At 34.8% G+C, this 15,840-nt stretch overlaps 2 protein-coding genes and 1 non-coding gene across 3 annotated transcripts in view; 1 reads left to right on the plus strand and 2 right to left on the minus strand.

Annotated features, from left to right (window-relative positions):
* Positions 1-5,906, minus strand: part of LOC106710467 (solute carrier organic anion transporter family member 4A1) — a 36,646-nt gene extending 30,740 nt beyond the window's left edge. The window contains exon 1 of the mRNA XM_045683106.1: positions 5,685-5,906. The gene's annotated coding sequence lies outside the window, so the exon portion shown is untranslated. The remainder of the gene's footprint in view (positions 1-5,684) is intronic.
* A 4,077-nt stretch (positions 5,907-9,983) lies between these two features.
* Positions 9,984-14,999, plus strand: LOC106713389 (dynein assembly factor with WDR repeat domains 1). Its single transcript, XM_014506193.2, has 9 exons — positions 9,984-10,096; positions 10,504-10,713; positions 11,049-11,171; positions 12,124-12,308; positions 12,389-12,521; positions 12,786-12,945; positions 13,141-13,278; positions 13,661-13,753; positions 14,895-14,999. Exons 1-9 carry the CDS (start codon positions 9,984-9,986, stop codon positions 14,997-14,999), a joined length of 1,260 nt encoding a protein of 419 aa, XP_014361679.2.
* On the minus strand, positions 13,486-13,567 carry Trnas-cga. Its single transcript has one exon. It is a non-coding gene; the product is annotated as a tRNA-Ser (tRNA).
* Positions 15,000-15,840: the final 841 nt, after the last annotated feature.

Raw genomic sequence — 15,840 nt, forward strand, 5'->3', positions numbered from 1 at the left:
TTCTTATGTAATGGTGGATAACAAGAATTTTTTGTCTCTTAAAATTTAATTTATCACAAAATCCAAGTGAAGAACACAGAAAAAGTGTTACCGTGCGGGGTCTTGAACCTTGATCAATTTTGTTAGATGTGCTATGCGCTACAAATTGCGCCAAATTTACTTATGATTATACGATGTAAAATTACTCCTTATTCCAACTCAACATTATTGAATCGAATGATTGAATGGTGTATGATCTCAGGCATTTAGAGTTACCGCCTTTTTCACTATTTAATCTTTTTAACACCACATTTAAAAACACTGCTTATTTACTTATCAGAATACTTCAGATGGTTATATTCTTAAAAATTAAACATATTTGACGTTCAATTTACTCAATTGTAACAGTAACTTTGTTTTTAAATAAGTTTCTTTGTGTTTTACACTCACACGTATTTAAGGTTGAAATTTTATTTTTACTTTGATTTAATGCAAGATAACACTGTCACTTCATTTTTGATGGTTTTACTATGTTTTCATTTGATAAGAACGTTTAGAAAAGCACTTAAATATTTTAAAAATTTAAAAATGGACAGAGGTAATTTGCTTGACACCTAACGAACTTGACAGCTCGTAACAAAGCCCTCTAGATCACCGATTTCTCTGTTTATCTACAGCTTGTGTGCCATACAATGGATCATTGTGTGCTGCGTGGGAAATAGGCTGCGTGTGCATTTTGTGCATCTCTATTTCAACTTTTTAATGTCATCAACATAAAGACGTGACCACATCTGACAAATAAGCCGTAAACGCGCAGCTCGCAAGACGATGTAGACGCGCCTTAACATTCAATAAATGTTTTAAAGAGAAGAAGAGGATTTGTTCTAGTTTATTAAAAATATAAATAGGATAAAATTTGATTATAGTTATTTTTCGTAATCAATATAACTCTTTATGTCCTAGGATATAGTTCACGTAAATCGTCGAATGATCAGCTTCGAACTGACGACCACGTGATCGGACGTCTGTAGCTTTAAATTGGCCCTTAAATTATCTCTTGAACGAAAAAATCTCTGTTTTAACTGTAGTTAATTTATTAACTGTGGGTCCAAAATCCCCGTATACATATTGTTATCTCTATTTTGTCAAAGATAATGACAGGGATGACGATATGTTTTATACAGAGATTTTGGTCTCAGAAACCAACGGTTAGTCATATTTAAAAATAGTTTTCGTATAAATATGACATTAATATGCATAGAACACATATGAGATGCATTTATTCATGGAGAGACAGAACCGACTCTAGCGATACAACCTTTATCCTAGATCTTGTTTACTAAAACTATTAAAAAAAACTTGAGAGGTGTCAAGGGACACCCGGATGGAACGAAGTTCCTTTCTATTAATTAGTGAAGGAACCAATGTTTATTCTATAAATAAAAAACTTAAGTCTTCACAATGTGTACATTTTATTTCTATGAATTTTCGTTATATATTGTCACGTCGTTGCCATGGTGAAGTAGCGCTCATTCGTCGTTAACATACTTACTATAGCAAAAAGTGTCGTGACAACTTTTCGTAAGAATTTTTTCCGTCTAACCCCCTTTCACAACGCGCGATAAGGAACTTCGTTCCAAAAACCAAGTTAAAATTTAATTTATGGTTGAAAATATCCTTATTTAACAATTAAAATGTGTAAAAAAAGTTGTTAGGTAATTCGTTTCATCGTAGACGTGTTATATTTAAATAAAATACAATGAAACTGTACAATAAAGTTTAGAAGATTTTTCACAAATCAATTGACACAGTTCTTAAACGCTCTATGTTAATGGCGCATCAAATTTTTTTAACTGAATACTAGTGATGCAACGGAAGTGTCTTAGCGGAACCAGAAACGGAAACAGATGTCAAAAATAAATTTTAGCAGAAACGGAAACGGAAGCGGATGCGGAAACAGAAGTGTAAATAATATGAAAAAAAAAACATATTTACATTTTTTTTGGTAAAAACAAATTGTATTTGTTTTTTATTTATTAGGGCATTGGATATCGGTGTCCTTTAGCCTTCAATGTATGTATTTTTACTGTGCTGCAATAAGTTAAAATACGTGTTGACAAACGGAGGCTTTTAAATATTAAAACCATTTTACAAATATATTTCTTTATTAATACATTCACTGCTGACCACTCGAATCCGAGTGGGCAGAGCTATTAGTAGCAGCGCCTCCCCCTCGGATCCGAGCGAGGGGCCCGTTCACTTTGTAGTAGCCAGTAAGCCGCCGGCGTTTGAAGCGAGTCCATGTTGCTTTGTGTGGCCACTCTGGCAATATAGTCAACTAACGAAAATGAGTATTAGTTTCATTCTTACAGTGTTATAGTGATTAGTACCACGTTCGTACGGAGGCAAACATACAAATATCTTGTATCACATGAAGCTAAGTCTGAACTTTATGTTCTGTATGTATATTTTTTAAATATATGTTTGTCCTGTATGTGTGTGTGTGACAACAACTAGACAGTTTACTCCAGCAAGAGAAACTGATTGTTTCAAACAGCAGCAGAAAATATTACGTACGATTAAAAAGTACGTAAACAAACAAATGCGACAAGTGCCGAAAGACCGCGCATGGACTGCGCGTCTCGCGCCGCGCATTTGGATCTCTCAGCCGTCGTAAAGTTCCGTTTTATCTCCGTTATAAAAGTTGCGGAAACAGAAGCAGAAACGGATGTTGAAAAGCATGCGGAACTTCCGCACTTGCGGAAACGGAAACAGACATCCGTTGCATCACTACTGAATACACAACAATATTCTGTTAACAACTATTACAACTTAACTTATTAAATATCTTACTTAATATAATACTATAAATACGAAAGCTTAAATTGATGGATATTTGTTACAAGGTATCTCCGGAACGGCTAAATGAATCTTGATGAAAGACACAAATGTAGAACATAGTCTGGAAGAACACATAGGCTACTTGTTATGTTTTTTAAGTACGCGCAGACAGAGTCGTGGACGATACCTAGTAGTAAAATTCACATTCACATGTTTTTAAACTATATAAAAAAAAAATGGGACCCATCTGCAAGCACTTCCTTTCGATTAAAATATTTTTTATCAAAATCGGACCACCAGGGGCGGAGATTCGCGGTAACACACATAAAAAAATAAAAAAAAAATACAGTCGAATTGATAACCTCCTTCTTTTTGAAGTCGGCTAATAAAAGGGTAAACATTGAATTGACAATCAATTAGCAATTATTTCTCAGTCTCTGTCTTAATGACAAGTGTCCGTCATAACACGAGCGTATGCGAAGCGTAGAGCATTGTTATCCCAGGTATTTTTGTCGTGAGTGACCGTGAGTTTTTGAGACCTAAATCCCTGTTTAGAAAATATTGACATATACAGGGATGACGATATGTTTTATACCGAGATGTTAGTCTCAGAAACCAACAGTTAGTCTAAATGCGAATGTTCAAAGCGTGAATTGTTTATTTGTTAATCCTAAAGTTACCGAACATAAATATTTTCTAGAATGTATTATTATGTAATATTATTATTAATCGTAGAATCATAAATACTTCGTATAAACAATACCCAAAACTTTTACGCCAGAGGGCGCTGTTATGTTATTATTATTCTTCACAACAATAATTACAACTTTTTTGCTACAAACAACTGTATATATTTTGCATACATTACAATTACTCTAAGCAAAGTGTATACAAGTATTAATTAATTAAGCAATCTCTAAGCAAGTAAAATAATTAAGGAAACATTCTGAACGTAGAGACCACAATAGTGTCAATAGTACAGATATAGAACTCAGAAACGTTCCTTTGTGTAGATTTAAAATATGAAAAATCTGTACTTAAATACTGTTAAATAACTATTAAAGATTGCGACTGTAAAGAAATATAAAAAAAACATATTATAATTACAGTTGAGACGTTCAGTGTAAGAAAAATACAAGCTTCAAAACAAAATAAACTCGGTGATAAAAAAAGGAAGGCGAAAAATGTTTACTATCTCTAATAGAAGCAGGTCAAAATACAACTTCTTATTGCAATGTAACATGCCTAAGGCATATTTGGTAAAGTCATCTACTTTCCGTAGAGTCCATGGGCGTCGTATCAAGTAATATTAGGCGATTCGCTACTCGTTTGCCCCCTTCTATTAAAAATAAGGATGGAATATTATTTAGAAAGTTGCACAATTTAAAAGCATTTTAAATTATCGTCCATCGATTGCCATGTCAAAAAATTTATGTAACCAACACGTTTACCTTCGCAACACGGATAATACAAAGTTTGCACCTTTTTTTTGTTCGCAGGTAGCTTTACAACCTAAAGTCAGATTTACTCGTGTATTGCGTAACAATATCGTCTTTCAATAAATCTTGAAGCAAAATTTGTAACGTTTTTTACAATCTAAGGTGGCAAACGAATCACCTGAATTGGCGAAACGACCGCTGCACGTAAACAATTACAATTACAAGATGCTTTGACTATCTTTAATCGACGGAGGAGGGGACGTACAGAAAAGAATATTTACCCTTCATATACCACTCCTCAGTAATTTCACATCTCCTACACATCCTTTTCTTATAAGAAAAATTAAAGGAAGGAAAACACGACTAAAATTAGGCCTCCTACATTCACATTTATGAGGCTGTACGTGGAATTACTTCCACTTGACGCCTGTCTTCTTTGTAGTCGTGGTATAATACCGGGCGAGCCGGTCCATTCGTGCAACAGATATTGTTGTTGTGTCTACCACTATTAAAATGTAATCTTGCCATTGGAAAAAATAATGAAATGACACTTAAAAATTTAGTAAGGTATAGTTATACTCCTAATTATTTATATTGTTACATTCTAATTTTATGCTTAGTAGGGGAAGTAAAGCTTGGATTTTTGGATTTTTTCTTACTTGGTATTCTGACCGGTTACCCTAAAAGCGCGACTATATGAAGCGTTAAATTTATGGTAGGAGTACTCGATTGGATGCAAGTTTCCCCACTTATGTCTAACTGCCACGCTTGAGTAAATCCAAAAATCCCCGCTTCGCCTCTCCTACTATAAGTTTCCTACGTGACTATCAAAACCATCAATTCTACGTACAAATATAATTATTGTCACGCACATCGTATGATAATAATATAGTACAGAGGCGACGAAACGCGATAAAGCATGTAAACAATCTCAGTTTTTTTTACACATGTGAGTGTTGAAAATTTTTAAGGAAAGTAATCGCTGCAAAATGTACGTATTTATTCTATTGAAAATTATGACACACATAAAAAATAAACAGTTTTAGGAGATTATTTATTTTCGTAATTGTTTTAATTAATCCCAAACCACGTTGCGTTGTTGACAGCTACGTTACCAAGCATAGCAATGGTTGTGTTAAACAGTTTTTAACTTGTATGTACTACACTAAATTAAAAAACCTTGTAAGTACTGTACAGTTTTAAAGCGTGTAAGCTAGAGTTGTTTCTTGATCCTTGAATAACTGCATTCAAATTTTAAGCATAATAAGATAGGTAAATATGTTTTTTTTAATTCATTTATTTGCGTTCCCGTGTCCTGGTTACCAAAGTTAACAACAAAAAATGTTTCATCGATTTTTTTTAATAAATGCTAGAGTAATCTTATTGCTAGTGTTGTATTCTTCCAATTTCTTAAATATTCTTTACCTTTATAACAACTGTCACTTCTTTATTTCATAATTAATCCAAAATAAAGGAACAGTATTAACAAAATAAAAAACACAACACAAAAAGTAAACAAAAAAAAAACACTGGTTACGAAACTGTGTCGCGGCTTTGACGTAACAAGGAATTGAAAAAGTAAAAGTGAACTGGCGAGATACGTGTTCGTTCGAATTTTAAATTTGAATTTTGAGCGCGAACGTGCACCGCGTCACCTGTCGCGCGGCGGACTGGCGCGCGCGCAAATAGAGACGGCCTGACGTAATTAATAGAAACATTCGTATCGATAACTTTGTCATTGTCACAACTCTAACTTTCTATTGTAAAGTGCGAGCAATACGGTAAAAGAGATAAGAAAAACACAATACTCATTGGTATTAATAATTAACTCAAATTAAATATTTCTAGAATACAGGGTACTAATATGATGACTCGGTATCTAGATACATTTATGTCGATAACGTTGTCGCAGCCCTAAATTTCTATTGTTAAACACAGACATGTAGATATGAAAAACAATCACAACAATCAATGTTGCAAGACCTATCACCCTCAAGCAGTCAGTACAAGACATTATATTTTGATGATTTAATAGTGTTCTAAAATATCCAAACATCAACATTTTTTTCAATCAAATTTTCAGTACCACTTGTGTTATTCATAGACGTTAAACAAGAATAATTTGGTTGTGCTTAGAAACGATCAACGTAGCCCAACGTTATCACCAATTGCAAAATAATAAAATTTAAATTAATACTACGTGTACTTCCTGGTTTTATCAATGTACACCATTTCTTTTAACCACATTAACGGCGATATGCTTTTAAGCTACCTAACTAAATTATCTCCGTCTCTGACTACTCCGTCTTAATTGACTTTAAGATGTGGTGGTTTCGGATCTCATCTTGAGACATAAAGTCAATCTATCCCTAGTACTGATACAAATTATTTATTAGTTATTGTACATAACGAATTTTCAATATGTTGGAGTTTTAATTATTATTAATTGTTCAAGCAAACTGATATTGAGGCTTCTTATTTCTAATTCTTACTTTAATTAGTTAATTAATCGAAGTACAAATTACGCGTATTACGTAAAATATTTCCGAGATTAATTAAGAATCCATTAATTGAATTATCTAATTAAGATTAACTAATTAAATATATAGAGTAAATTAAATGGTAGCATGAAATTTTAAGTATACATGTAAAGAGTTTAATATAGAGTTTATCGTCTCAAAAACAACTCTACAGTAATAAAGAATGGTCATATGCTCAGCAAACTTTTGCTGCTATTGTGCCTAACGTAAACCGGTTACTTGATCCTATTTACTGCCATTAAACTCTACCTGTGTTTAGAAAGTTAAATCATTGAAAATAATAGATCCGTTGACGATATCGACAGTTATATCAATATAGAATATCGATAATAATCGAATGAACATCCCTACAGGTCGGTCAGGGACCGCGCTACAACCTGTTTGACCGGACATGTAGGGTGGCAATACTGACTGCAGTCGGAATAGACTTTCACGCATCACTGGCCGGCCGCGCTGTTCAAAAAGTACAACTAGAAAAAACTAACACGTGCTCTGTTCAACGAAGTATACGAAATTGATTTTTTACAAACGTTGAACTTTACTTATAATCTTATAAAAGAACGTGATATTGATTTAATTATGAAAGAACATGTTTATAATGTTCTATGGTTTATAGAATTAATTTAATGTTTGTTGTTTTAATAATACTCTTAAATAAATGAAAAAAATGAGTTAAACGTAATTTTTCCTTCGTTTTTTAAACTCAGATTTAATAAAACATCACTTTTTCAATTTCATTAAATCTTTGATATCAATTTTGGTAACAAATACCTATGATTGCTACTCATCAGAAGCCACAGTTACTGCCTTCCCCCTTCTTGCATAAAAATACATAGTATGCAAATATTTTTCATGCAGTTATCCTCTAAATATTAGCAAATATGGGTTCAGTATCGGATATGGTAGGCATATCTGGCGCGTGAGACTGCACAGGCTTGAGACGCGAATGCTTTATAGAGCCTATAGTGCTTTTTTGTATAAAACATAATGAATGCGTACAAACTAAACGATCAACCAGTTTGCTTTACGGATAAATGAGCACTCGGAATACAGTCTATTGTTGAGAATTTCTTTATATTTTTTATTAAGCAAGATCACAACTTGACCAAATTGATGATATTGGTTATTAATTTATTAAGTAGGTATTTAGTTTTTTAACAATTAAATTACACATTCTTGAAATCAGCGACATAAAGAAGTTTCCGTAAAGATTTTATAATGTACTAGCTTTTACCCGCGACTCCGTCCGCGCGGAATAAAAAAAAAAAAAAGAAAACGGGGTAAAAATTATCCTATGTCCTATTCCTGGTTCTAAGCTACCTGCCCACCAATTTTCAGTCAAATCGATTCAGCCGTTCTTGAGTTATAAATGGTGTAACTAACACAACTTTCTTTTATATATATAGATAGATAGATAGATTTTTTGCATAGTTTTATATCAATCAAAGGTTTATAATAAAGGTTAATAAATTTTTCTATTTCAAAAGCATGTAATGTATCCCACATTGGCTGTGCAGTTTCCTTATAGAAATGTAGAGCAAACACGCCAGTGGGTACAGCGAGATGTAGGACACTGACAACCCTTTTGTATACCTTTTTTTCAAGGCTTGCATATCGGAAAGAGTCTTTTATACGACCAAAGAAGTATTCTATGTTAGTGTAAAGTTAAGAAACGTGTTGAAAAGTAATTTACTTGAAACAAAAACTTATTAGGAAACTCACAAGTTACTGTTAATATTTCTGTACGATGTAAACCAATGAGTTATCTGTTAGCGACTCCGACCGCGCGGAATAAAAAAACTTAATTAGTAGCCTATATATTCTTTCAGACTGAATTCTACATCTATACAAAATTTCATCGAGTTCCGTTGAACCGTTCTGGAGATATCTTCAAACAAACATCCATCCATCCATCCATCCATTTAAACATTCGCATTTATATTTTAGTATTACTATTTTAAATAAGATAATTGTTGTTATTTGCTAAAATTTTATTCAATAACATGTTTTGATATGAAACGACGATCAGTTAAGTAAGAGACACTTTTGCTGTGCTATCGTTATATTACAAAACTACAGAACATCAACATTACAACAGCTGATTATTGTGCAAAGGCTACTGCAGTATTACAACCACGTACTTGCATGCACTTGTTTGACTCATACACTATACTTGCATTTGCAATAAGGGCTAGTACACACTGGCTAAATACTGCCAACAACGTAGACAAGATATCAATTTTGCTATTTTAAAGTAGTCATACTTTTTTCAACTCTCAATTTTTGTAAATTTTTTTCAATTACATATTTTTAAATGTCTCAACTATTTACGGTGGGTTTCTGATACAAAATTCTCTGTATAAAACATATCGTCATCTCTGACATTATCTTTCTCAAAACAGAGATAACATTTTAAACGGATATTTTGGTCTCAGAAACCTACAGATACTCAAGTCTACCAATCTTAATATATATAAATCTCGTGTCACAATGTTTGTCCTCAATGGACTCCTAAACCACTTAACCGATTATAATAAAATTCGCACACCATGTGCAGTTCGATCCAACTTGAGAGATAGGATAGTTTAAATCTCAAATTATAGTCGCAATTTTAATTTATTGCTAATTATTTGTCTGTTATTATTTGACAGTCACAATTATCTGTTAACTTCAAATTATTCTAACAGATGTCGATACCTTTCGACTGGGTTGAGTATGTAATCAATAGATGGCGCTGCTATGGTAAATCTACGAACGTGTCATATAAGCTTATTAACTGCGCGCGGACGGAGTCGCGGGCGACAGCTAGTCTAATATATAAAATTCTCGTGTCACAGTTTTCGTCACCGTACTCCTCCGAAACGGCTTGACCGATTCTCATGAAATTTTGTGAGCATATTCAGTAGGTCTGAGAATCGGCTAACATCTATTTTTCATAACCCCCCCATTTTTTTTTAAATGCGCGCGGACGGAGTCGCGGGCGACAGCTAGTGCTTATATAAAAGTCTATTCTAGGCCTTGTTATTCCAATAATTATGAGAGGGACAGCAAGATATTTTTGTCGGAATGTTTCTCCAGTGAAAATCCACGATAACATTTCTCCTAGCAACCGTTGTATTGACAAAGTAATCAAACGTCTTTTGAACGATTTATTATGTGTATTATACTTTTAAAATATTAAAACATGAAATTATTAAAGTTTCATCTGAGATATCACCCGCCGGGGATCACTTTAGAGTATACGAAAAAAGGAATTGTCAGGAATAAAGATATTGACCTATTGGAGTTAGATAGCAAGTAAGTTCAGACTCGTTTCTTTCTTCCTATGTCTTTAATTTTATGTTAATTTTATATGACCTTAATGTAAAAAAACTTACTAATAAAAACTTAGGGCTTCCAAATGATGATCATCTTAAATTGGTATTCAGTTGGAAATCGTCTATTTCTTTTTATAATTCCTTACAAATATTTAATACTAGCTTTTTCCCGCGACTCCGTCCGCGCCGAATAAAAAATAGAAAACGGGATAAAAATTATCCTATGTCCGTTTCCTGGTTCTAAGCTACCTGCCCACCAATTTTCAGTCAAATCGATTCAGCCGTTCTTGAGTTATAAATAGTGTAACTAACACAACTTTCTTTTATATATATACCTATAGATTTCTACAAATCACTGGAACTCACTTTAATACTATTGCATTTCAGTTCAGACGTAAAGATGATAGCAAATGACCTACAGCAGAAGGAAGCTTTGATAACGGACGAGGTGTTGGTGCAACTACAGCAGTGCTTGGAGACGCTCAAGAAGAGGATCGAACATGAAGGTCCTGCGGGGAAGAGGTTCTATATATACAAGACATTGGTTACACATCTACTGCCTGTTACGAATGTTTCATTTGATAGAGCGGGCACCAGGTGAAGTTCATTTTGACTTGATATAACAAACATTTCTCTTAGTTTGACAAACTTTTATAAGTCATCTGTTGGTCAAAGATATTGGACAAACCAAATTACAAATGTTAACATTTACTGGCGCTGATTCGCCCAGCGATTTCACTTTAATACGTGAAAATCTTATGAGCATTGGGCTTGTTAAAATACTATAAGTTTAAGATTTAGTATATAAGACAAAATGTCAGAAAAACTTTTCGATGATAATCTTTACGACAAAAAAAACTATTCTACTCGTATCTATGCCTCTACAGCTCTTAAAGACATTATAACGATTTATAAAGTTGATTGTTGTTCAGATGCATCACTGGCAGTTACGACAGGACGTGCAAGATATGGGACGTAGACTCCGGTACTGAAATTAAAACTTTAACTGGACACCAGAATGTCGTTTACTCTGTGGCTTTTAATTATCCTATTTGGTAAGCTTTGTTTTTTCAAGGACAATGAGAGGGTTGATATGTTTTTTTTAAATAGAACAGCCTATTTGGCCGTGAAAGCCTACTGTTTGAAAGGCAAAGAATGGCGGTATGCGTAAGATCGGTTATAGTCCGTCTTACGTTAGCGACTTCTATAGCTTTCACTTTTATTCATTTTAAATTAACTACAAAAATTCTTGTAACGTATCCGTTGAATTTGTCTACAGATTTCTTTTAAGGCAAAAGTGTTGTTAATTAATTTAATACGTACTGCCGCACTCAGAGTAACTTAAGTGTAAATTTTTATTTAGTGATCTATTTGATCATATCATATCTCATTGCGGCACAAACAATTTTTAACGACCGCATTTCTACGATATTAATTTTATGCACATACTTACTCTGCTATACTCAACTCTCACTTCCGTATATTAAAGTAGGCAGACATAGCATTGTGTACTAACAGACGAACCTTTTTTGACACACACGCTCTATAAACGAACAACATTCTTAATACAATTTTGTATTCTTGATTAAATCCAGGCAGCAAATTGTGTTGCTATTGTTTATTTTCTTTGTACTTAAATGCTATAGCTAAAATGCTTTAAAAGGTGAGAAGCGATGCTTTATATTGGCTATAGAACTCTCTCTTATATCTTATGGACTGTGGAGCAAAAAATGCCCCCATCGGGATCCGGTTTCAATGCCTTGAGAGAAATTAAAAATCATAATTAATTCAACAGAATTTTTACATTAGACCGCATAAAAGTAGACTGTTTTTCATTCATTGTTTTAAAAACGTTATACTTGTCTTTATGTAGGTAACACTCAATCTTCTTTCCATAGAGTTGGAACCACCGTATTCGTTATGGAATTTAAATTAACTAGCTGGTTGTAAAAAATACATTTGAATTTAGAATATCTTCTATATTCTAACGATGTCAATGGTCAACAGTAACATGGTGGTAACTGGTTCGTTTGACAAATCAGCCAAAGTGTGGTCTGCTGCAAATGGCCAGTGCGTGGCCACCCTGTGGGGCCACAGCGGCGAGGTGGTGGCCGCGCAGTTCGCGCCTAAAGCACACCAAGTGGCCACCGCTTCTATGGACCGGACCGCTAAACTATATGACGTAGTAACAGGTGACAGAGAGTAGCATTGTACAAAGTATGATTATTAAAAATATTGAGACCAAATTGTTATGAGATTAGATGTTTTTCAGGTGCAGAAGTGCACACATACTTAGGTCACGCGGCCGAGGTGATAGCGCTGCAGTTCGACCAGAATGACTGTCAGAGCCTCGTAACAGGATCCTATGACGGCACAATCTGCATGTGGGATACCAGAGTCAAAGAGTGAGTAAGATATTATTTTAGAATGAAAGATAAAGCTCCTACTTATAACGTTGTAATAATGATAAGCATACGCCATTTTGCTCGTAATAAAGTTTAAGGAGTTAAAGAAATTATAAACGGATACAGCTTTGATATAAAACTCCAAAATTCTGTACTCTATGTGCGCGAGTCGTTTATTAAGTTATTTTGACAAAATTACACCTCTATACCTACTCTTTTTCATGACCTTCCAACACAACCTTTCTTTACATTGTCGCTGTTCAGCTGCGTGGCGGTACTGCGCGGGCACTGTGCGGAGGTGTCTAGCGTCCAGTACAGCTGGGACAGCTCACTGCTCGCCTCCGCCTCGCTGGACGGCAGCGCGCGGCTCTGGGAAACCCGCCAGCGCAATTGTGTTGCCACGCTCACCACGCCCGGCTCTGAGGTAACCATTGCCAATGCATCTGTAGTAAACACTGGCACAGTTCTGGCGTATCATTCTCGCTTCTACCAAGCGGTATTTATTTGCTTCCAGCACTTCATTTGAACACTAAGTAATTATGTGAACATCGGCGAAAAGACCAGCATTGTTGTAAAAAGTAAGGGCTATTAGAATATAATAAACCAGTTGTGCCTTCAGGTGTTGGATGTGAGCTTCGACTGGGCAGGTCGACGGCTGGCCACGGCGGGCAGTGACGGGACAGCCCGAGTGTACGAGGCTCGCGCCGACTGCCGCTCACTCGCTAACATGCAGGGCCACAGCGAGGAAGTCTCCAAGGTATACATGTATATAACTAAACCATGTGGTAAAAGATCGCCGACTAACTCAAAACTTTACGTCATTTACTTTATACGTGTTTAGTAAGGAATGGCCCATCAAAATAAACATATAATTGTAGTCTCCTTTCTCAATGTAAGACTTTACTTTTTTGTTATAACTCTTAAAAAGGGGTTTATGATGTATCATTTTCCAAGAAAAAAGCTCCGCAGCCGGTAGGATTCGAACCTACGCTCCCAGAGGGAATCTGATTTCGAGTCAGACGCCTTAACCACTCGGCCACGACTGCTTGTGCTTCTATGACGTAATATATATACAATTTAAAGGCTTTTAAAGGCTTTATTAAAATTATACGTCTTTTTTTGTAATACCAAATACCTAGGTGTGCTTCAGTCCTGCCGGCGGCAGTCTGCTGACCGCGTCCGCAGACAAAACCGCCAGGATCTGGAACTCGAACACCGGGAATTGTTTACAAGTAACTTCCACTACTTTTTAATTAGTTCGTATTTAAAACTGTAATTTACGGTTTGATAAGTTTTCCAACAAGTCTAGAAAGGACTGCATGTTAAGGTGACATATATTTGTTTTGAAGGTAGTGCTAACTTGGATGTTTGTTAGACGATATCTCTGGAACTCAACGGATCTTGATGAAATTTGCCATAGACGTAGAACATAGTCAAGAAGAACACATAGAAGAACGGAGACAGCTAGTTTTTTAATAAAAGAATATTCGTTTAGATAATTCTTAAAATCTATATATTATATTTAGGTAACATGAAAAACTCGAGTTCAATAACATTAACTCAGTTCCAAATGTTGACTCAATTCTACGACATACAAATAATGATAAATGTTTAATTTTAATAGTTAGGAATTGGTGCATAACATATTGTAACTGTACCTACATGGTGTCGGCATAGATTTTGCCTGTACTCGTATGTAAATAGGAACCCCGCTCGTCCTCCACTCATCCGTGACAGCGAACTCAACCTGAACAAATACATACTCACCTTTCTATTATAAACGTATTCTACTGTTATTAATTGATGTGACTTTGTCCACATATTCAAATAATTTCTGGGCATCATTACCACTGTTTCATGAGTACCTATCTTCTGTATGGTATTGCATCGGTTAAACGATGGAACATCTAATGCTGCGGACTCAAACAATCTTACTAATATTATAAATGCGTGGACATAGTTTGGAAGAACACATAAGCTACTTATTAATTTTATTCTGCGCGGACGGAGTCGCGGGCGACACCTAGTAACATTAAAGAGGAAACATTTGATTACTTGCGTTGAATAGGCCCCGAAAGTACTGGACCGATTTGAAATATTCTTTGACTGTTTCGAAGCTACACTACGCCGTATGACATAGGCTATTATTATTAGATTTTTTCTTTCGCGGACGAAGGCGCGGGCAACTGCTACTCTATGTAACTCTAAACATCTTCGCATTATCAGGATGTCATAAAAAGCGCAAAGATTTCAAAAGTATCTTTGTAACTGGTTATAGATAACACCAGAAGTGCACATAATATTGATAATCATTTCATTTTCTCTTAGCACCCGGGTACAAGTTTCACTACAGTCGAAACCCACAATTTTCAGGTGTTGTCGGGACACCAGAGCGAGATCTTCTCGTGTGCCTTCTCTTACGCTGGCGACACAATCGTCACTGCCTCCAAGGACAACACCTGTAGGATCTGGCGGTGACTCGACTGGTGGCTGACCCTCGGTCATTATGGAAGATAATGTGTTTGCGTGCTCGCTGAAACATTTATGTACCTAAACTTATTATCTAAAACAACGTAATTTATGTGCATCGTTTATCGTTGAACAATTTTATTGTCCTTATATTCTAGTCTTGGTATTTGTGTTTCTATAGTTTCTTGTGCTTTTATACTTATTACTTTATTAGTGGTTATTATTTAACAGAAGTAGAAGAATTTTTCCTTAAAGTCCGGCAACGCATCTGCAGTTCCTCTGGTGTTGCGGATATCGATTAGTGTCGTTGATCACCTCGGTGTTTCCGTCGCTCGTTTGCCTTCTCTTATTCAAAAAAAAATAACAAGTAGATATTGATGGCATAAAATAATGTTTTTTATATTTGTGTAAATTAAATTATATTGTAATTAAAATTGATATGTGTGAATAAAATCAATTATTTTTATCGTTTATTTAAATACCCATATTCTTAATATAATCATGTAAAATATAAATGTCAAAAATGGAATGTTTATTTATCAATTTACGACTCCAAGAAATTAAATCGCGAAATAACACATTGTCGATAGAAATAACATCAAAAGTATGCTCGCATCATCTTTGAAGCTGAACAAATTCAATTGGTCTTTTGAATTAAGATTAATTCAAAGATTAAGATAAAGTTTACTTTTTAAACACTTGTTAAGAATTACATATCTTTCAATTTACTTCAACACTTATACTTACAACATTTGACATTTAATTAGAAAGTATTCAGAAAATAATTGAGATCCAGTGAGTATGCGCCGGAGTCGCTCTGAGAAGAGACGTCCCGGCGGGAGGGCGAGGC

Source organism: Papilio machaon, chromosome 2, assembly GCF_912999745.1.
Source record: "Papilio machaon chromosome 2, ilPapMach1.1, whole genome shotgun sequence".
NCBI classification, from domain to species: Eukaryota; Metazoa; Arthropoda; class Insecta; order Lepidoptera; family Papilionidae; genus Papilio; species Papilio machaon.